This window comes from Chamaea fasciata, unplaced genomic scaffold (genome assembly GCF_029207755.1).
Source record: "Chamaea fasciata isolate MVZ Bird 193981 ecotype frontalis unplaced genomic scaffold, bChaFas1.0.hap1 SCAF_1, whole genome shotgun sequence".
Classification (NCBI taxonomy): Eukaryota; Metazoa; Chordata; class Aves; order Passeriformes; family Sylviidae; genus Chamaea; species Chamaea fasciata.
In genome coordinates this window covers 65,860,159-65,883,479 of record NW_027094086.1, presented here as the reverse complement: position 1 = coordinate 65,883,479, position 23,321 = coordinate 65,860,159, and the positions used below count along the sequence as shown (strand labels likewise).

The 23,321-nt window shown below is 38.1% G+C and overlaps 1 protein-coding gene across 1 annotated transcript in view; it reads right to left on the bottom strand.

Annotated features, from left to right (window-relative positions):
• PTPN3 (protein tyrosine phosphatase non-receptor type 3) overlaps window positions 1-23,321 on the bottom strand; it is a 127,513-nt gene that overhangs the window by 36,077 nt on the left and 68,115 nt on the right. The window contains exons 12-14 of the mRNA XM_066185292.1: window positions 18,652-18,824; window positions 14,308-14,442; window positions 12,591-12,767 (exon numbers count right to left, since the gene is read on the bottom strand). Of these exons, the coding sequence (XP_066041389.1) occupies window positions 12,591-12,767; window positions 14,308-14,442; window positions 18,652-18,824 (485 nt within the window). The remainder of the gene's footprint in view (window positions 1-12,590; window positions 12,768-14,307; window positions 14,443-18,651; window positions 18,825-23,321) is intronic.

The following is a 23,321-nucleotide window of genomic DNA, read 5'->3' as shown; positions in this document are numbered from 1 at the left end:
ACCTTCTATAAACTTACAGTAAATTTTTCATTATCTCTACCTTTGGAGACTTCAATGTAGGATATAATTTTTTAGTATTACTTGATGATTTATTCGTTAAATTATTGCACTTTAACTCAAACACATTAGCTCTAAAAGATTTACTGAAAATTCTGTACCCTTTTAAATTGGGAAGAATTGTGACCAAATATTTGAATGAGAAAAGTGAACAAGTTCAGTGTCTAAAAGAACTCATCACAGTGCAGCTGTGTCTTCCTAAAGTCCTTAGCATGTCAGCATGATAGGGCTGCAGAATTTTGCACTGCAACACAGTTAAATAGTATTTCTAGCATTTAATTACTCAGCAATATGATAAAATACCTTAAACATTATTAACTAGGTGATTTTCTTTGGCTACACAGTGTTACACAGTTTACTAAGCCATCTTCCTCATTTCACAACATACAAGGACTGTATTTTAAGTCAATGAAAGACAACACTCACCAGACCAGCCATTCAACTTTTTCATCAAGGAATAGAGCCCTTCCTTGCAAGGAGATTAAACTTTCCATTGGTGCAGCAAACAAGCAAACACTTCAAAACTTCAGATAATTTCTCTTCCTCACTTCACAATATAACTAAAACCATGCCACATTTCAATCTTGCACTCAGTATGGACTGATCTATTGATAATTATCTTTTAAATATAGGTCTTTGCCCTGAAAGTATAACTTTCTTCTTCTGCCAGAAGAACAGAATGGAAAGGTCATAAGGAAAGACCCCTCCTCCTCATTTTGGTGTGACCTACCAGGGAATTCTGCTATTCTGAGAACCAAGGATGATAAATTACAGCAGAATAAAACCCCGAGAGAAAAGGGTCAACTGAAACAATAGCACTGTAGCAAAACTCCCCCTTTACAAACAACTGAAGGAAACATCTGTAAGCTTTGCCCTTGAGCTGTTCTTGAAGTTCTTAAAGCTTCTTACATTGTAACACCTGCAGGGCTGGGGAGACCAAATATGCCAGCACACCCATTATTTTCTGAGGACCTCACCATTACAACTAGGTTTTTTATTCATAAGCAAAATAAGTGGAAGGTACTTGCAGCAACATCTTTCTGCTGCATTTTAGAGGAATTTTTACACAGAACATTCAGCATTTCTGTGAAGAGGATGACTGTGTAAGGTATCATAAGTTTTTTGTACTGCATTATTAAGAGAACCAGTACAGAAAACTTGGAGACTGCAGAAGCTTTTCAGTGATTTCCTATAAATTCCAGTCATTCACATTTGTAAGCTGCTATCATCACCTTTAAAGGGATACTTGGTTACTCTGCATTGCCTCTACTGACCATATTCCAGTTTACTGGCTTGCCATGAAAGTTTCATGTATTTAGATACACAGCAACTGCTTGGATTCCTGCAAGGTTTGCCTTATCACAGATTTGCAATTCAACTTTGAGACTTCTCATTTGGATGCAAAATTATTGCTTTTTGAACTGGCAAGGAAAGTGTAGTACATTTCAATAAGGATATAGATTTAAAAAGAAAAGTTTACATCTAAGTAAAATATATACATGTACTATTTTCATGTACATTTGGGTGGAAAAGCATGTAAAACTTAAAGTCTACTACTAGTAGCCTTAAAATTCTAATTTGAAACTAATTGAAACATTCCCAGCTCCACTGTCCATTATTAGGATATCTTCCTTGAGAAAGGCGGAAGTACACAAACAAGGACACTGGAATTTTGTGAAATGCAACAGATTTTGTAAGAACAAAGAAATTGTCATATCTGTGTATGATTAAAAAGTAAAGATAAATAGCAGTTTAAAATATGGGGAGTGGGTTCATCTAATTGCAATTTTTTACCAGGAAAGTAGCTACTGAGACTGGGCTGGATAAATCTGAAGAATATTTTTATCAACAATAAAGCTTTAAAAAATTTCCTCACATGAAAAATCATATTTTAGTTGAACTAATGATGTGTTCCCATAGCACATTCACCAAAGCTCACTACGCAGCCACAGTTTATTGTCTATCAAATGCTAAGCTAAAAGAATTGAACAAATGCAGCATCCGTTCAGGAAATCTATTTTCAGTGCAATACCTTCACCAGATGATGCATCACACTCACACCAGGAACATATGTGCACTTCCAGAAATTCATAGCACAGTGCAAGTGAATTTCCTTTTTGTATATTAGTTCATCATTTCATTTCCTTCCCCTCCAACTCTCGGGCTGCATACATTATTCCATCTGTATCACTAGCAAAAGACAGTTTTACAATGTAAATTGAAAGATGTTTATAGCTTTGCAAGCGTTTCAGACAAAAGCTTATGAAGGGGTATATTGCATTTATAACAAGAAGAATTGTAGACTCAAAATAATTTATGTTGGAAGGGAACTTGAGAGATGACTTAAACTCTTATTCAAAGAATAGACATCAAAGCTAGATGAGGGTATTTGGGCCCTTGTCATGATGTGTTTTGAGGTTCTCCAAGGATGGAAATAACTCCATCTTTGATGATGTGTAAAAAGATCTAAGTAATCAAAATGTGATTTCCCCACCTCCCCCCAATTATCTTTTGAACATTTCCCTAGCTATAACTTGTGTCCAACACCTCACGTTTTTGCTCTGCATCTCCAAGAAGAGTTGGCTCTATATTCTTGATAATCCTCTTTTGGCAGAGCAAGGCAACAATGTGACCAACCCCTCTTCAACTCCCCCAGCCTTCTGGTTCTCCTGCATCATATGCTTGCACCTGTGAATAACTTGCCAGATTTATCTCATCAATCAATGTATGACTCTAAATATATGATCTATATCATCTCACCTATCAAGAAGATTTTCTTGCTGACTGTTACTATACCTTATCATTTAGAAATATGTTTTACAATAATCTTCTTTCTGGTTAGACAGAAAACTTCACAGCTAATCTTTTCTGTTAGGCCAGCAAATCTACTCTAAAATAGTATCAAAACACTTGCTCCTACACAATCTGCTGTTCCAAACCAAACAGACATGTTTGGTTAATTTAATTACAAGGTAAACAGGAGAAACTGAACACAATTCTGATAACAAGACCTTCCACACTGCTTATCAGGTTACTTTTCCAAGCCAATAAGCCAGTTATTTTTTTCTCTTTATACTGTGCTAGTTTTGGCTGAGGTAATTTTCTCCACAGTGTAGGGCTCTGTTTAGGATTTGTGCTGAACACAGGGTTGATAATACCAAAGTGATTTTATTATTGCTGAGCAGGGCTCACACGGAGCCAAGGCCTTTGCTGCTTTTTGTGCTGCCACACTGGTGAGGAAGTTTTGGGTGCTTGGGAGGCTGGGAGGAGACACAGCCAGGACAGGTGACCCCAACTGACTAAAGGGATATTCCAGACCATATGACATCATGCTCAGTATATGAAGTGAGGGGAAGAAGTAGGAAAGAGGAGAATTTGGAGTGATGGAGTTTGTCTTCCCAAGACACTGTTACATTTAAGGGGACCCTGCTCTTCCCTCTCATCCAAGGGAAAGGGGAAACAACTCCTGTACAGGTAACATGACTAAGATTATCCTGAACTGCCAAAATAAATTACTGGCTTTTTTCAATAATCCTTTGCATGTAACACCTTCTTAAAGAAACCTGAGCTTACTAACATTCAGTTAAGAGGCAGACACAGGTGCCAACCACAACACATCCTACAAAGCCAGATGAAAATCTTAAATCTGTGAACAGACAAGAACGAAGTATACTCCTCTTTCATACTAGATGGTAGAAAACCATGCAGCTTCCCACACTTGGGTTCTTGGAGGTTAAGAGGATCAACTAACACAGTGGTCTTCAGTTTGCAGTTCTCATCATTTGTTTGTTTTCATTTCTCATTGCCTAGTGAAGGGTGAACATCTGTATCACACCTCATGAACCCAAAGATGCTTGAGAAAAAGGAAAGAAACAATGAAAACAAGGAAAAATTAAAGTCCAAAGATCCGTAAATAGTACTTGGTTACATTGGCTTTACATTTGCATGGCAGACCTTGGTATTTCAAGTTCACCAAGTGTTTAAAAGTGTATTATTTAAACATTTTAAATTACATTTTTAATTTAGAGCAAATGTCTTAACATAAAGGCACCAGCAAAATCGTTACAGCAGTTTAAATTTTCACTTATTTACTTGAGGGTAAAGGGCAGGTTTATTTTAAGGAGGTTTTTTCGCTTCTTCTAAGGGTCCATCTATGAAGAACTCTACACATTAAGTTGCATTTTAATTTTTTTTTTAAGCTACCGATGCAAAGAACCAGACCTTGCACTGCGGATAACCAGTGCAGCCTCTCAGGAGAAAACCTAATACTTGATAAAAGATCAAGCATGTCAGAGTTCATGATTCCGAAACATAACTAGTCTACTGTCCCAGTTAAAACCAAGTTAGATTTGAAGGTTACTGCATAAATCAAGGATGTTTCTGAATTTCCCAACCTGGAAATACTGATATTGAAACAATGTCACATACTTCAGTATGAATATTGTATTTTTCCTGTACCTTTTGCCTTTAAATGGCACAGTAGCATATAGATCAGAGAAAAGGGAAAGGCAAACCAGCAAGGATGACTTGTTCTTCTACATTTGTGAGTCTCTCCTTATTCCAAATTTGGAAACTGTAGTGGTACCTTTATCAAGATAGACTGCAACACTGGTAATCTTCAAGCACTATACCAGGCTAGACAAAGCAAAAATTGCAGCAAAAAAGAATTCCCTGAACAAGTCCATCAGTCTGCCTTTAAAAATAACCAGATGCGGCTTAAACCTGATACACTGAACGAGAAATATTTTTCTCATCTTCCATGAGCTTTACTGAGGCTACCTATCAGGACAGCCAGAGGGCCAGGATGAGTTGATGCCAGGTAGCATGTTGGTATGACATCACTTTGAAAAAACTTCCCAAATTACAGTAATGCTTCCACAGAGCTAACTTTAGAAATAAAAAAGCCTCATAATATAACTTACTTTGTATCTTAAAGGAAAGCCAGTTTGCATTCATCACTTTTCCCTAATGTATATCTCAGAATTTAAGCACTTCTGAAGATATGTAACCTCACAGAAAAAGAGAAGTTTTCCACTTTGCTTAAGATACGAAGTTTAAAAAGTCAGTAGCAACAGTGCTCCAATGAAGAGAATGCAAATCTCTCAAAGAAAACACCTTCAGGGAAGCCAAGACTATGGAAAGCAAATTCTCTCTGACAGTTATCAAACAAGTGCACTTACTAATTAGTATGTTTTATCTCAATGCAGTTCTTGCAATAATTTTAGAACAAAACAGTAATGGTACCATGTGCATATACATGCAGGCGTAGTATAACCAGAGTGACAGAGAACAGAGTGGGCTACCTGTTCTGAACTGGGGAGACACAGCTGTGGTAATAAGTTTTTTCATAATTTTAGTCCCTCAAATGGTTTGTTCTTTAACCCCACCTCTCCTTCCTCATGTGGTTGATTTGATCCCACCCTCATTCCTGTGTCCAGAGGCCACTCACCCCTTGAATTCCTCCATTGATCCTCCTACCCACCCTTGCCAATCCTACTCTGTGCTAGTCACTCCCACTTTGGGTTCAACTTGCCCCCTGCTCCTTGTGTTCCCATTGGTCATTCTGTTTGTTCCCTCCCTTGAAACCTGCTGTTTATAAGCGCCTTCGAGGCCAGCCTCGAGGCTCCACCCCTGCCAAGCCTTTGAGCTAAGGTCGCTTTCAGTTTCTGTGAATGAACACATGACTTGGAGCGGTCTCCTGATTTCCTACCACCTGGTGGGTGCCAAGGACACTCAGGAACCCTGGAGAAGTGTCACAGCCCCCCTTGCTCGCATCCCTGGACTGAGGCTGGGCTTACAACAGCTGGCGCGAGCAGCAGCAAGGATTGCGACAGAGCTTCCTGAAATCTTCGGCCGTGTGGGGAGACTCTGAAGAGCCCCACTCGGAGTGGCTTCTGCCTGTCAGGTGGTCTTGTGGCCCGGCTTGTCCGGAGGACCCGGCAGGAGGAGTCGAAAAGAGTATGTCCGAGGCACTCGCTGCTTCGAAGTGAACTCCAAGTTTTAATGGACTAGCCTGGGAGTGGAGCAGTTCTTGTGGACGGCAGAGAACCGCTTCAGATTGGGGAATCCTGTAAGCTGGAAAAAGCACTGTCCTTGGATTCCAAAGAGGATCCTGGAGAGGAAGTCAAGTGGGTCTGAACCCCAAAAATTCCCCAATAGTCAGGGCCAGGCTAGTGGGGACCCTCCTCTGCTTTCCCTAGGGAACCCTATTGGATTCCTAGGAAAAAGCCACGAACCAAAAAGCCACATAGAGTTGGCTGCAGATAACAAGGGGGGGTGGTAGCTTACAGAAGGGTTCTTTCCAGTTATAGTGGGAAGGACCAGCATAGATATGTCATCTTTCATATGCCAGCGAGAGGTTTATTACCCCTTTAAGTTAGTTTTGATTTCTTATTACAAGAAGTTTAGGAAAGAAGATCTAAAAAGGTTAGCCCGGTAGTTTCATGATACCTTCCCCTGGCTACCCACCGAGGTGATTGCTGATGGATGGGTTATAGAAAAAGTAGGAGAAACTTTGAGAAATAGGATGTCCCAATTACTGCCTATTGTTAACATCGTTCAGAAGGCCTTATGCCATCTTAGACAAGGCCAGGGGTCCCAGCAATAAGTCCTTCCTCCCACAGTTTTTGTCCGTTCCTGTACCCCTCTTTCCTCACCCCTCAATCCCAGATCCCGGTACCCTCCCTGTCCTAAAGGGTGTTCAAACACCAGGGACCTTTCCCTCAACCCTCAATCCTGCCCCTCTCTCCTGTGTAGTGATCCTCTCTTTTTGGCTTCAGTGAAGCGCCCCTCATCCTCTTTCCCTCAGACTCCCACAAAACCTTCTCAGCCCCCTGTCCGGCAAAATATTGCCCACGTGGCCCAGCTAAGACTCACTTTCCAAGACGGCGATGGCCACACTATCTGGAGTTTGTTTTCCTACGCTTGTCCTTTCCCTGCCCCCATCCCCACCTTTCAGCTCCACTCAACCGTCCACCTCAGGAGGCAGTGGTTGCTCTACAGTAAGTCCCTCTCTCTCCGGGGGAAGCAGAGCCTTGTGAAGGCTGCCATCTTGAACTATCCCCCCAGGATGGTGGCCTCCATCTCCCCTTCCTTATCCCTGTCTCCCTAGCCAGATGCCAAATAACATATTGTCTGGGTATAGGATTCAGGTCAGCAATGCCTTTCTGGGAAGAGATCCCCCCATTGATATCTCTACAGGTTCCATGCAGCCAAGCATGCCATTTGCTGTTTGGGGAAAACATCCACCTCTTACATCCCCAGTTGCAAGAATGAACATAACTGTTTTTCATCCAAGACTTAAAGATGTGATTAGAAAAAGAAAAGGAACCATCATTGTTTTATTTCAAACTAGTTAAAAAGGGGGAAACACTGCAGATTGTTTGGACCATTTTAGATTCCTTTTTCTTGGTTTAAAATATCTGAAGTTTAAATGTGTCATGTGTGAATTGTATCCATTTCAATGTTCTGTTGTCTTCAGTAAGGCTCAACTAAGTTGTTATTGTAATCATGATTTCCCATATGTTCTATGCTCTGATTTTAAGTATTCAATAGTATTGGTGTTATTTTTGTTTGTGCAGCTCTACTTACTCTCTTCCGACTCCCAGTTCCTGCATTCCTCCTTTTGGTTCCCACATTATGGAGACCAGGGGTGACGGGCCTGGGAGCTGGAACTCAGAACAGGAGACCCCTCCCTTCGCTGTCCCAGTTTTAGGATGGTAGGGGAAAGCACGGAACATTTCTCTTACCCAGGTATAATGAAGCCTTACGGGGCCCAGAAAGAGTTTGGGTGAAGAGGTAGGCATTTTGGTCCTGGTGGGGAGGGGCAAAATGCCTTGTGGTCCTTTGTTCCCAAATGTTCCCCTGAGAGCACAAGATGGATGTGGCCACGCGGCATAGCCTCACCATGTGCTTCCCCTTCCCACAATCCCTCTCTCCTCCTCCTCGCTCAACCCCTTCTGGTCATCCAACTCCTCCCATTTCTCGGGTGCATCCCCTCCCACTGCATCCGCCCCTTCAGCTAAAAGGAACTAAGAGCCGCCTCTCTCTCTCTGGAATGGGCAAGCCCCTGGCGGCCCCATCATGCTTCCCTTACCTCACAGGAGGGGAACTGGTACTCAGGGATAAACCCTCTAGACGAAAAGGGGCTAGTTCTCTGAGACATGAAAAGGTTTCTAGGAAGCCTACTTTCAGAGCTCTGGTGAGGGGCCCCAAGCATGCCTCTGATGCCATTCATGATAATAGCCAATAAACAGCAAATGGGTTGGATTCCTTTAAAGAGAGCTGCCAAACACTGTTAATATGTCTTTATATTTTCCTTTCTACTTTTAAATTAATGAACACTCAAAATATGCTTGTGCAAACCAAACGTTTTAAGTTAAAGTGATACAAATAGTTTCAATTTTCATTTTTCCTATTATTTTTGGCCTTCCAGAAGAAGGATATTTTCAGTTCCTAAAATTCTAAATCTTGAAGCCTATCACAATTTAATTTTTCTCGTAGATGTATTTAATTTACAGGTTTTCTTCCAAGAGAGGACCTCTGAGGGACCCCTGCTCAGAACTTCAGAATGCCAAGTGCAGGCCCCGTGTTAGTGCTAATTTTTCAGTGGCAGTAGCAATCAGCTGAGATGTTCAGCAACAGGGCAACAAAAAGAACTGAGAGGGGACACCTTCCTCACAAAGGCTGGAGAGACTTGGGCTGAACAACAGTTCCCTTGAAGTCCTCTTCAGCACTGTCTTTTCTGGCAGGTTTTGTAAGCAGCAATGATTTGAGATATTGAGCTTAGATAGGCAAACCTATTCATGCCCTGCAAACGAAGTTCTAGATAATGTATGTTAATTTGGGATTAGAGCAATTTTTTGTCTATAATACAGATGCAATTGACAGCTCCAATCTTTTCTGTAGACACTAAACAGAGAGAAAAATTGCTTCTTTTCACTATGTCTGAGCCCCAAGAGGTTCTTGAATGTGAAAGTACTTTAGATAATTTGGGTAGCAGGAGCAATGAAGCTACACCTAACACTGCTCACTAGCTTGCCTTGGCTTTTTGTCGTTCACCTGTGTGCATGACTTGCACGATTTTCCAATTTTCTTTTTTCCAGTCACAGCCTGTGGTACACACCTCAAATTTCAGTTAGCACAGTGTTCACACAAAGCACATTTTGAAAACAATTATTGTGTCCTTAAGAGAAACAACACAAGAAATGACAAAATATTATTGACCGTCATTTCCAGCATGTTCATTAAAAGGATTTTAACATCAAACATAGTTCTAGATGATGACATGTTGATACAGTACTGTATCTTCAAAGAAATTGAAGAAGAAATATAAACAACTGCTATGTTTTATGCTCTCTAAACTAAGAGCTGTTCCACATAATTTGTTTTCTAAATTGTGTACTGTTTCATAGAAAGAAAGTAGAACTTGATTGATTCCTATATGTGAGTAAACAGAGCAAGGAAGAAAATCAATTATTAAGAAAATAAATATACTTAGGATTGTCAGGAAGGAAAAAAAAAGCTGTATAGGGCAATAAATGCAGGTGTATGTACTTTTGCCAGCAGTGGCTGCCTCTACATTTCTGATACACAAGGTTCCAAATGTGCCTTGGCAGGATTAGGTAGACTGCAAGCCTTGAACATGAGTTTTATCTATGATTTGCCTCAAAAACCACTCCATCACAGCAGGTCAGTTTGAAGGTAGGTCTATCCTACCTTCAACAACAAACCACTTGTTTTGACAAAAAAGGTGTAAAAGAGGGAAGACTACCCCCACCCCTGAAATTCTGATCGGAGCTGGAAAAATAAGTCGAGCCACATTCCATGCTTACTGCAGCTTGCACAGTCTTGCTTCAGAAATAGTAAATGAAACTGATGTTTACTTCACAGAAATCAAGCTATTGCAGAATTATTATTATTATTAATATGAGGTCACAGACATAATCATTCAGTGATTAAATGCCAGTATTTACAGCTGTTTGCCAGCAGCTCTCAAACTGTTTCAGATATTTTTCATGCCAAAGCTGTTTAATAGTTATAATTAGCATTAACTAACACCTTTATTAACAGTCCCAGAGGGCTAGGCAGTAAATAAAGGGCCCCCTAAAGACCATGAGTATTAGCAGGACTAAGGGAAGCTACTCTTGGCTCTCCTCCAATGAAAAAGGAATTGGAAATCTGGGGTGGTTTTCTTCCATAGCCTGTTTCTATTATGTCAGTTCAAATTCACTGAAGACAAGCATGGCAAAAATGGGTAGTTGGCTTTACAAGATTTATCAGTATCTATATAATAGAAAGGTGTTTTATAGTTAATGTCTAAATATTCCCAATGTGTGGCAAAAGCCCAGGGGAAACATCCATATTTAATACTGAAGATATGCAAGGTAAACTTTTTTCTTACAAAACAGATGTAGCTGATAGGGTAAGATTCCATCCATCAATATGGCATTAATGGAAAGAAAGATTTTACTACACATACTTACTGAATTTTGCATCTTTCAGTAAGGGAAGTGAAGCAAGTAATAACTACTGTAAGATTGCAAAAGGAAGAAAAAAACTGGAATGTGGACTAACAAACTTCAGTATAGAGAAGAACCTTTTTTTTAATGGCTACTTTGTATTTTACCTCAATAGTTAAAAAGGAAATTATTAATGACTAATTTACTTCACAAAAGTCTAGCAGTCAATATAACAAAGGATCATTTATTCCATTCTTTTTCCAAAACACACAATTTGAATTTAACTAATCAGATTTATGCAGGTATTTTTTCGTTTACCTGAAGAGTATCAAATATTATAAATATACCACAAAAAAAGATAATGCATTTGGGAAAAATGTAGGAAGAAAAACAATGGTTTATATGAAGTAGTAACAGTGAAAATCTCCACAGTGAATGATATTACTCAGATTCAGCACAGTCATTTGGGCTCAAAAATAAATGAATGTGCTATTTTCAAATTTAGAACATCCTTTTTTTTCGTTGTGTGAGAAAAGGCATAAAGGCCGGCTTTTCCACTCCATTCTCAGTAGGTATAAGATAACTGAAACAGGAAGAAAAAAAAAATATCTACAGGGAAGAAAAGAAAAAGGAAAATAAAAGAAGTCCCACAACGTACTTACTGGCAGGACACAATTTGCCAGTCACAAAAGACAGCATGGCAACATAATTTTCTGTCTGCAGCTTCTACCCTCATCATCTGTTTTTATGTCTGCCTCTCAGTATTTTTACTCAGTAAATACTTCTAAAAGTGTATCATTTGCAAACTTTAAAACACAGCAAAGACATCATTTCCTATCTATGACTATTCACAACATCTAAAGGCTTAACTTTTATGTATTATCATGGCTACCAATGCCATTAGTACTAATATATAGTATTAAGGTTCAGATGTCTTCCAGTCAGAAATATAGAAAAATTAAGCGACAAACTCAAAATACTTAATATACTCAAATGAGTGAAAAAATCCAAATATGCAAACAACATGTCAGTTTTTCCTTTCTGTTATTGAAAACTCTCTGCTGTAATCTAGTAATAATGTTATTACAGAATTTAAAGAAAATCTTTTCAATCAGAATTTAAATCTATATTTAGTACCTGCACACTGTCACAGAGGTAGGTGAGTCCTATCAGCTTCCATTAAGACATTGCTTCTCAAAATACACCTTGCCTTGAAGTTACTAGGCATCACTAAAACACATTTTTCTTTTGCAATGCTACAAAGGAACATGCATTTTAATACACAGCATTCTCCCCAGCTCCAAGTTTTAAAGTAGCTGTTTTCTTTTTAAGACCGAACAATTAATGACTTCATACATTATTTCTGAAGCTGATTCTGTGATAATCTGAAGTTATTCATTAAGAAATGAATGTAGCCATTCATATAATGTAATACATGAGCAAATAAATAATCAGAGTGCACAAAGACAAGAGCTTCAACTCCTGGCAGCAAACCTAGCAATTGTTAAAGCACTGCAGAGGAGAACATAGTTGGTCCTCAAGGAGTACAGCCAAAAAACAGTCACGAGCCATTGACAGTTCCTCTGAAGAAGAAAAAGATGGATGACCACAGGCATGATGATGTTCTTGTGTATACGGAATTGCAATACCTCTTTCGACTGACAAGGCTGAGCTGACGACGTGGAATGTGAGTGAACTCTCAAAAGAGTTCACTGAGTCTTTCTCCCCACAAAAAAGAGTTTTTGACAGATAGGAAAGGGTTGAAAAAGCTACTAGGAAACAGGATATTACAGATTTGAACAGACACGCCTTATTAGTTCTTCTAATTTTACTAACAGCCTAACTACTGTGTATTGTTTAGGGATGAAGGCTTGGTTTGCTTTTGTCATTTTGTGTCAAGCCATTTGCAGTATAGCAATTGGTCAAAATAAATCTTGTGTAAGCAAAACTGTTTGAAGTCACTGTAACATTACACCTGACTGCTAATGTTTTACAATACAGCTCTTTGGGCTTTTTGTTTGATGCTTTTAAAAAAAACAAAATAGGCAATGGATTGTTTGCAGAAGTCCTTACCTCCTCTGTGGACTACGATTTTGAGAGAACTCTGAATCACTGTCCTTTGATGTTGGAGAGCCCTTATATGTGTAAAAAACATCCTCTGTCTCAGTAATATAACTAATCTCATTCGTAAGGTTATCTACAGATGAGTGTCGTGGTTTGCGGATTTCGTGACGTAGTCTAGGACTCCGCCTGAAAAATACAGAATACAAACACAAGCAGGAAAATTAGAATATTTCACAAAACTTTATAAAAGAAAAATTTCTATCCTATTGCAGTTATGATCTGAATCTTCATAACAGGCCTATAAGTCTCACTTCAGATAATCAATTTTTAAGCATTCTGTATGGTATACTAGGTAATCATACATTGCTAGGTTCAGTACATTGGACTGATTTGGTGTTTCCCCCCCTGCAAAACGCAATTTATATTATTAAAGTTTTAATCATAGGATAATTCTGCTTGGAAGGTACTCATAGGGGTCCTCTAGTCCAATCTTCTGCTCAAGTCAGGGTCAACTAAGGCCAGAGTAGGCTACTTAAGGCTTTATCTACTCATATCTCAAAAAATCTGAAGGATGGAGACTGCACAACTTCCCCAGGCAATGACTGTCCACGTGGTGAAGCAGTTTTTCCTATATCCTGATAAAACCTCTTTTGTTTCAAATACTTGTTGCCTCATCCTCCTACTACACAAAAGTGAAAAACCCGGCCTCATCCTGTAGGCTGGTTCCCTCCTAAGTAATTCTGGGCTGTTATTAGGCATCTGGGAAACCCCTGCTTCTCCAGGCTGAACATGTGCCACTATTGACATAGCCTCTCCTCACAGGATAGGTGCTCCAACCTCCTGACTGCCTGGGAGCTGGTGGTCTTTGCTGAGCTTGCTCCAGTTTGTAAGGGTCTTGTATCTGCAGACAAAAGGGCTGCAAGCATTCTAGTAAAATCTACAGAATGCTGAGCCAAAGAGGGTTACCACTTCCACAGATCTACTATCTATCACTCTGCTAATTCTGCTGGGTTGGACTACTTTGCTGTCAGAACATACCAGATAGCTCATGCATCACTTCTCCCTATAAAGATTACTAGGTTGTTCTCCAGAAAGCTGCACTGCAGACAATACTGTAATACTGGGTTCTTATTTCCCAGGACACTATGTTTGTCTCCATTGAATTTCACACATTTCCTATTGGCCCATTTCTCCAGATTATCGAGATCACTTCAGAGAGCAGCCCTGCCCCCAGGCTTATTGACTCACACCCCCCCCCCCCCCCCCCCTTCAGTTTGGTGCCATCTGCAAACTTTATGATCAAGCATACCATTGCCTCCTCCAGGTCATAAAGCTGACAGGACATAAACAGGATAAACAGGACAGATCCCAAGAGAGATCGTTGCTTGCAGTCATCTGCTTTTCATTCTTGTCCATTCTTGTGACCCATTAACAACTCCCCTCTTAGTCCAGTCATCCAACCATTTTAACACATTTTTTAGACTACCCTATTGTCCACCCATCCAGAAACATAATGTCTTAACTTGGGCATAAGATTTTTGAAGACAGCATGAAAGCCTTGCTAAAGTTGAGGTAAGTGACACCCATCCTTCTGTTGTCATATGTATTCTCAGAATAAAACTGTTTAAATATATATGTACACACTACATAATTATTCTGCTAGAGTACATACAATTAGAAACGGTAGGAAGCTAGAAGGTGTGGAAAAGGCTGAAAATGGATTTACCAATTGGGGGTAACAGGAGGTGATCGAGAAGGAAGGCTTTTGGTTTCTAGGTGCTCAACTGATAAGGATCGTCTCAGAGATGGGTTCCAAACCATCCCACCTATCACTTTTCTGCAGTACTGGTTGTTTACAGACCTGAAAAGATATAAGACAACTGCACGTGAGTTATTTTGCATAGAAAACTAAAATGAAATAAAATATGCTTATGAAAGTCAACTTCACAATTTAAAGGATCCCCTGTGTTTACCCCTCCTTACTTATGCAAATTCTCACAGAGACATTTGCCGTCCCTCGTTTGTGACAATAAAAGTGATCATCAATCCCTGGTACATTGTTAATCACAAGCCAGGGTAAAAATAACTTTCTGAGACTTATTTTTAACCCAATTGTGTTTAAGAAGACAGAGGGGAAGACAGGAAATTCAGTATGTCCTACTGGCACTGAACTGAGTGCCTAACACAGTTCAAATACATGTAATGTGTTCTGAACCTTCCCTGTTAATATTCACAAAAGGGTAACAATTCAACGAGAGCTTCACAGAGCACAGGACAACTTTACCCGTCCACCAGCTGCCTCATCAATTAAGGGCTACACCAGACAACACTATATTGCAGAAGGAAGCCACTTTTGAGTGATGTATTCCTTATAGAGATAAACCACTAAAAAAAATCTGACATGAAAACAGGATCTCTAGGTCTGGATGGCTTATTGTGACAAGAATCTGACAAGAAAAGGGATGCACCAGGATAAAAACCACAGCCTGGAAAGCAATAAAAATATTCTAATAGTGAAAATACACAGCATAAAGGAAATCTTTAAATAGACTGAAATTGAGATAAACTAACTCTTGTGCATCATTTTATACAGCATTCCACAAGTCAAGCTGAGAGGTAAGCTGCTCATCCTTGAGTTTACAAGCCCAAGATTTCTCATGGAAGAAACAATTTATTAGTTATAGAGAAAACACCTTTGGCTCATTAAGCCCTGAGCTGCACATAACAGGCAGCTAGGATGTCAGGCTATGTAAGGACCTTACCACAGGGCTGAAAAGTCTCAAATTTACACAGCATTTAAAAAAAAAAAAAAGAAGTGTTACTAAAGCTGTGGGTATTACACTAAAATCTAACCTTAAACATGCTTTACATTGTACTATTTTTGCTTATATAAACAAAAGAAAAAGCAACCCATAATTTTTTTCTCATATATACTGAAGTATTTCATATATCTTGTTCATAATTTTAAAGGAAATCAATTCCTTCAACTTCTAAATGTACTTTAAAAGCTTCTCCCAGTGTAAAAAACAGAGGAAAAACTTAGCATGAAGCATCTACATATTAAAATCAGCTACCCATGTACATTTTCATGCCTAATAAAGAAAGTCCATCAGCTCAGGAGAAGCTTTTGGCTATACTACCCATTTTATTTTTCTAAGACTTTTTAATACAATGACAAGGTACCAGCTACTCATCTTCTTCAGAAACAGAGTTCTTTCAAAGAAACCTTACACAGTTGTAGCAGAGGGAAAGACTAGAAAAAGGGGATGCATTATGAAAAATGCATTGTGAAGAACTCCACATTAATCAGCTTTTCTTTTATACAAGTGGCTGTTGATGCATTTTCCAACACAGACAACTTGAAGTGCAACATAACTCATGTGATGGAAGCCAGAACCCTAAACCCTAACTTTAATCTTAAACCCCTAATCCTGACCACAAAATCACTTACTGGGCATGTCTCTAGATATTTCAGTTAAGGCACAGAAGATAAATAATCTCCTGAACTTCAAGTAGCTGCCCTTCAGATGCCAAATATCAGCATATTTTTCAGCAGACATTCTGGGAGGCTGCCAAAGCCTTTCTGGAATGGGCTGTACTATCTTGAAATGATGCTTCCTTTTTCCCATATATTACTGAGTCTATCCTTGGTGAAAAATATAGATACATTTTTAGCTTCTCAACAAGGAATGAGAATACCTCTAGGAGAGGTTATTCAGCATTCAGTCCAGAATTTACCTCCCAGAATCTGGGAGATGTGATTCAGTTTGCTCCTTGAGCAAGGCTTACAGGTGATTTATACAACTCAGCAGCCTAATTTAAATGGAATGCCTCTAGTACCTTAAGCCAAGAAAATCAAGAAGGGCACAGGTATGTGCAAATAAGAAATTGCACTCAAGTACTGCAACTGTTTGAACTGATGTAATAAATGCTAGGCTATCTGTCTCAGATAAGTATGGAAGAACATAGAACAAGAAAGCCATAAATTTCATAGGAAAATCTGTGATACTTAAGATGGTAAAACCTGAATGTGGCACCCTTCAAAGCTGATGGAAGCATGAAAAGATTTATTACACATGAGTCAATCTTAAAACCTCCAGGACTGCACAATGTGGTTGGTGGAGTTTTTGTGTGCACATTTGGTTTTGTGGTTTGGTTTGTCTGCTTGTGTTTGTTTGATTTATACAATGCAAAAATTTGTTCCCTTTCATATGGGAAAACGCAGAATCTCTTTTTTGATTGTGCAGCCTCCACATGAGTTCAGAGCGACCCTTGAAAAGGAACATGTAAAATCTTATAACATTCCACAACCATAAACAAGTTGGAAAGTAAAAAATTTCAGTATGTGAAATATGAACCTCAGGAGTTACTTTTTCCACAATTTTTCTTAGATCTTTTTAGAAAATAATTTGCTGAGTTCATAGGAACTACTGAAAGCTTTTCAAAATTACTGTTGCTTCTTATGTAGTTAGGCAGTCTTTCATAGCAATGGTTGCTGAGTTACTTCTCAATCATGTAGATCCTAAAATTCATGCTTACTGCTGGTATAAATAAGGCCAAAGAGGTTATCATTAAGCTGATGAAAGGTATCTCCATAACTGATTCTCCCCCTGGAGATTCCTTAAAAGTCTAAGTGAGCAATTCAGTAGAGAAAATGCCTCAGAGCATTGAAATTACTTGAAAAGAATTTTTTCTTAGTAATTCAGGTAAACAATAAGAACTGTTCTATATGCTACAGACCATTAAGAAATTGTAACAGCAGATTTGTCAAAAAGAAAATGTTTGAAGCATGTTGATATCATTCAGAAGTCAAAGCTCATCCAAATAGAAGACAGAAAATCAGTCTGACAAATGTAAAGTTAAATTGTTAAGGGAACACACTACAAAAAAAAAACCTCACAAAAACACACCACCCATGAACAAAAAGAAAACCATAAAATAATTCTCCAAAAATCATGAGAACAAGCAGGTTTCTAGAGAGTCTATAGATTGTCAAAGGGTCAAAGAACTCCCCAGAATCTCACATCCAGAGATGATAATGACACAATACTTTCTCTTTAATTCTCTATTAATATGAAATATATTTATATGTTTCATTACAGAATGTTTTGGGGGTGGGGTAGGTGAATAGCGATGGGATGGATAAGACAAGGAAGACACAGGACATGACAACTTTGTAGCTGAATTGCTGATAAATGCAACAACAGAACAAATCAACATAATGGAAGAAATCACTGTGACTGATACTTATCAAAAAAGACTAAAAGCCCCTAAAATAAAAGAGCAGAACTACTTGAGTAAAACCTCCCACTTCAAAAATCACACAATATGGCCAAAATAAATACCAACTGCAAAGAAATGGAGAAGGGCATTACAATGTCAAGTGACTGGACAAGAAACTGGCAGCTTAACTTTAATGAAGATAGGGCCCAGTTACTGCATGTGGGGAGGAATAATTCCAGCTTCATATAGGAAATTTACAGGCTCTAAAGAATTATTTCTGGGTAAGTAGATCCTAGATAACACTAGGAAACTACCAGCTCTGTAACTAGAAGAATCCAATGAGGCAAATAAAGGATTAGAAGTGCCACAACAGGAGTATCTTGAATACCTGAATGGGAAAAATGTTTTCATCTTTACGTCAGTAATAAGTGGTTGGCATGATGCACTCCAGAAATTGCCCTAACGTATTAAACAGAATGTGTACATGACACTAATGGCTAAACATTTCAAAACAAATCTGTTCTGCAAATTCTCTTACCGGATCATTAGCTACATGACATTTTTCCTTTCCAGTGTTTTTATACTTCACACTGAAGCAGCAGGTTGAAAAAAATAGCAGTAAAACATATATCCAAACACCTTTTGAGGCAATTATAAGAAAAGTTCTGCTGTAAGGAGATCACATTGCTGAAAGCGAAACAACCATATAACTTGTCAAATGGTTTGTATATAGACTGGAACAAAGCTACGGACAGGATTAAACTCTGCCACTCCAACTTGAGCTACCACTGACATAAATCCTCCCATTCCCATCATAGAGCAAAACATGCTTTCACACAATACTTACTTTGCTGGATTTCTAGAACCCAGAGTCCAATAATGTGATAATATCTTTTTTTCATGAGGTAGTGACTTCTTTGACTGAAAAAATGTGTGATGCTCTACACAAGATTTCCAAAGATTTTTGCATGCTCTGTAATTTAACATGTTGAAGGCAACAATATGCTCTCTGGATTCATTCTGTAACAGTAGGGAACACCATGTTTCAACATATACAAGTAGATGAAACAGTAAACAAGATCATAAAAAAACAATAAAATTATTTTAAGCTTAAACATGAAAAACACATTGAGGCAAACAAACAAACAAAAAAATCAGCATACAGCAGCTGGAGATGGCCAAAATACCTCTGTAACTATATGAAATTCCAAACTGCAAAATGTGCCCTTTACAAGTTAATGAAATGTTAATGAAATACTTAAGTCCAGAGCAGTAAAGATTTTGTATATACAAGTATCATGTTATGTCGATAAATATAATTTCAGGTTTCCAGTCAGATTTATACCACCTAAGACAAACAAAATTCTCTAAAACATTCCATTAAGGGTGCAATGTCAAAAGGTAAAAAAACCCCCTTATTCTTTGAATTCAAACTCTTCATGTAAGGCTTCAATTCAAAAATGTTCTTTCAAGTGTCATAGTACGCAAAAAGCATATTCTTGATAGTCTTTCAGAAGAAACTGAAGCTGTTGAAAGTGCCCTTTCTTGGGGGAAAGAAAGTAGGGGCTGGGGCTGCTGCTACTGCTGTTGAAACCCACTCCTGCTTGGATGACAACATAAGGCCAAAATGAGGAGGATCAGAAGGCAGCAGAATATAAAACTTGTGTGTCTTGGTGCAAACCTTACAAGTACCTTCAATGCCAAAGTGCCAGTGAAACACAATTGTGCCACCGATGTTTGTCACAAGAGTTTTGTACAAGAGAAAGCGTTGGTAAGTTAATCTAGTTATTGATGCAAAGAAAGTGGAATGAGAGCAAAGCAAAGAGTAGAAATAAAGGTAACATGAGACCTGAGTCAATTGCCAGCACAGCTCAGCACTTGAGTGAAAAAACACAAGTTTTCATCACTCATCTTTTTCAGCTTCTCTAAATTACGAGTGATTTTGACATCTCAACATATAATTAGGCGGGCAACCTTTTGCTTATTCACAGCAACAGTCTTGTTGGGAAGTAACTACAAACAATTTTGGCTGGAATAGTCAATCTGTTTTTCTTCTGTTCTTCTTATTTCTAGGCAGCATTTTACAAATGCCACATATCTGAGACCAATCCTGCATTTTGCAAATCACTTTATGTCTAGTCCAGAGACTCTAAGGCTTCAGACACACTTTTAATAAAGACAGTGAGACTTGTAAGAGAAAAAAAGATTTGCCTCTTGATTTTAAGTAAGCACTGAAAACCATTTAACTGATTACAATCTTTCAGGAATGTTTTCCCTATATCTATTAAAGCACTTAAAAAGTATTTTCTTTTCAAGATGTGGGTTTGTTACTTGAGTCTTTTGCATACTGGAACCAATTCATCTTTGTCAGTTCACCACAGTTGCTTCTAAGTAGTTATGTAAAATAAAGCAGGAAAGCATACTGAAATCTAAACTCAGAACTTCTTGAAATATATAAAGCATACATCACAATGATTTAATGGCAAATGCCATTTCTGACGTACTCCCTTGTTTGTTGAACACCACTTGAAAGGTTTTACTACTCCAGCAGACAAATGGAAAGGAAGGTATCTATATCTATATATTTTTGTTGGCCGGAAGCGCTGGTCTTTCAAATTGCCACAAAAATTATTTTATCCAAGCATCTCAATTACATTGAAAAGCATTACATTACAAAGATAAGGAATTAAGTACATCTAATATTCTGGGTTTTTAAACTTAGGTTTGAAAAAAGTAATTAATTTTGCTTGTTACAAGTGTGCTTTTTTGTTGTCACAGAACCTTCTTAGCAACTTTTAAGTAAGATGAAAGTTTTAGCATGGATTTAAGCTAGGAAAAATCTTTTGAGGAGTTTCATAAAAATTTATTCAATTTTTAGACTAACATAACCTTTTGTTGATAACAATCTGCCTCACTAACAGGCCACCTTGCAAGTCATGCTGGTAAATCTGTATATTTTTTAAAGGTGAGCAGAGTTCTAGTGGGATCCAAGGATCTAATGCCCATCATACTTCTCAAATTCTAAAAGAACAGCATTTTAATAATAATCAAGAAATGAGGATTAGAGAAATTTCAGGGCATTAAGGTAAAGGGAGAAATTCCACACAGCTAAAGTGCCTGGCTAGTTCAACATATAGAAGAACTTCTACATCAGTTGTATGCCTACTCCATAACAGAAAATCTGAAAGTATCTACAGCATAGAAAGTAAAGATATATTTTAGTATGCAGCAAATGAAATTGATTTTAAGCATTAGATAGGCACATTGAAAATAAAATTTTATTTCTGAAAGGTACAAAATGTTGCCTGTAAACAGCAGCATTCCTATTCCTACCTTAAATCCTGCACCCTTCATTAACCCTATATGTCATGAGCTTCTATAGCACCAGACATTCACTGATCCATCAGTCTTGCTCCCCAGTCCTTTTCTGGCTCTTCAGTAGTCAGTAGAAACAGAAATACTGCACACTCCTAATCAAGTAGCTGATCAACAGACTGGAGCAGTGGGAGGGTAAAAGAGAAGGCGAGTAGCAGGGAAAGAGTGAGATAAGTTGATTTTCCAGAAGAGGCACGTAAGGAAAGAAAAATGGAGTAAATGAAATAAGGAGACTAAATCGATGAAACATGGCACATCCCAGGGGACTGCAAATTCATTGCCTTCGAAAATTTTCTGCAGATTTTTGTAAAGAATCTACATATGACATACAAAATATAAAAGAAGTGCTATAACATTCTCATCAGCTTTAGTCAAACCTCATTTATGAATATGCAGTATCTGCTCTGTTTTCCCCACATTCTTTCATCTTCTTAACTTTCAGATTCATTTACCTATTTTCTTCTGTCTTTCCAAACAAAAAACTGATCAGTACAAAGACTGACACCAATGCAGTCATCTGCCCTCACACATCCCTCAAGCATCCCACTCTTTTGGCAAAACCCCTAAGACTCCACTCCCCTCTCTCTCAGTACATGGCACCAGCAAGCTTTCCCAAGCAATACCACTTGAGTACTGCACACTTGATGCCCTAAATTTCAAGACCAGATGAAAAAGATGGATGTATCCACAGATTTAGTGGCACACCTGGTCTGCTTTTTCATATGTACTGAGAAGGAGTAAAAAGGTCACGCAGCTGGCCTTACTTGTCTAACAGTTCTGTAGCTCTTTAAGCGTGACACTGTGTGCATTACTGTCATTCCTGTAGGTTATGAAACAAAGAACTATGATCACTCAAGAAAAGGTAAGCTAAAAGAATCAAGAGCCTTAAACTGTCATCATCTTTCAAATGTGTAACTGAACAAATTAAGATTGCTGCTCTCTTCAAAAGTGACACAGGTCTCCAGAGACAAAAAATTCTACTTTTGACAGCAGTAAAGTCTTTATGTAATGAACACACATATTTTACATTATGTCCACAGATTGTTCTATATTGACACTTTATTCTTCCATATTCCAAAACCACTCTAAGTACACTCATTTATAGAGAATCATAGAATGGTTTGGGTTGGAAAGGACTTAAAATGATTGAGTTCTAAGCCCTGTTTTACTCATCATTCTCACAGAGTTCTGTTACTACATTTATTCTCGCAGACGCATTTGGAAACTGCTGTCTGTAAGCCTGTACTTATCTGTATATTTGAAAATATTTAGATTCTAAAATTACAATTTATCAGTGAATTTTTAATCCTCAAACCCAGGAGAGAAGTTACTACATGCAAGTGTTTACACTCACAAGTGTGTAGAATGGTTTATCAACCACTCATTTCTTGATGCAGTGAAATATATATGAACAGACTGTGACATATCTTCATATAAACAATATATTTAGAAACTTAAAGCTAGTAAAAAAACCTTAAGATGCCCCCACAGTGTTTAAAGACACACCCTGTGCATGCTATGTGTTTGTGCAAGCAGTACTGCAGTAACGCTATCTCTGGATACTAACTTTGTTTAAACACAAATCCTGAAAAGTAACATGTACATACATACTTGCACACTCCTCAAATTTCAAAGAACCCACCAAACTGGGAAAAAAGAAAGACACACAGAAAAGAAAAAGAGAAGAAAACACTTTCCTTTTGGGTAAAAAAAGGCCTCCCTAGAAATCTTTGTTCAGCAGACCTTCTAATCTGTGTGGGTCAAGAGGTAGTCTTGTAACACAGTTCCTATAAAGTTAAGAGCTTGTGTACTACCAGAAAGAGCCTTCATGAAGTTTAGGTACAAGTTAACCCTTACCTTTTACTATGTTCTCAATTTTTACCCTCAACTGAATTAAAATATTTATACATCTGCTGGATCACTAGTTTCTGAGAAGTTTTTTTTTATTATAATATTAAATAATCTATGCTCTTTGCAAAAATATACCTATTTTTTTTCATATTGTGGCAGCACAATAATAATCAGAAATCAAGACTTGCTCCACCATTACATAGACTAATATTACAACTGTTCTGCAAAGAGCTCAAAGCAACCAATAGAAGACAGCTCTTTTAAGAGTTGAAAAATTTTACATGAGTTTTA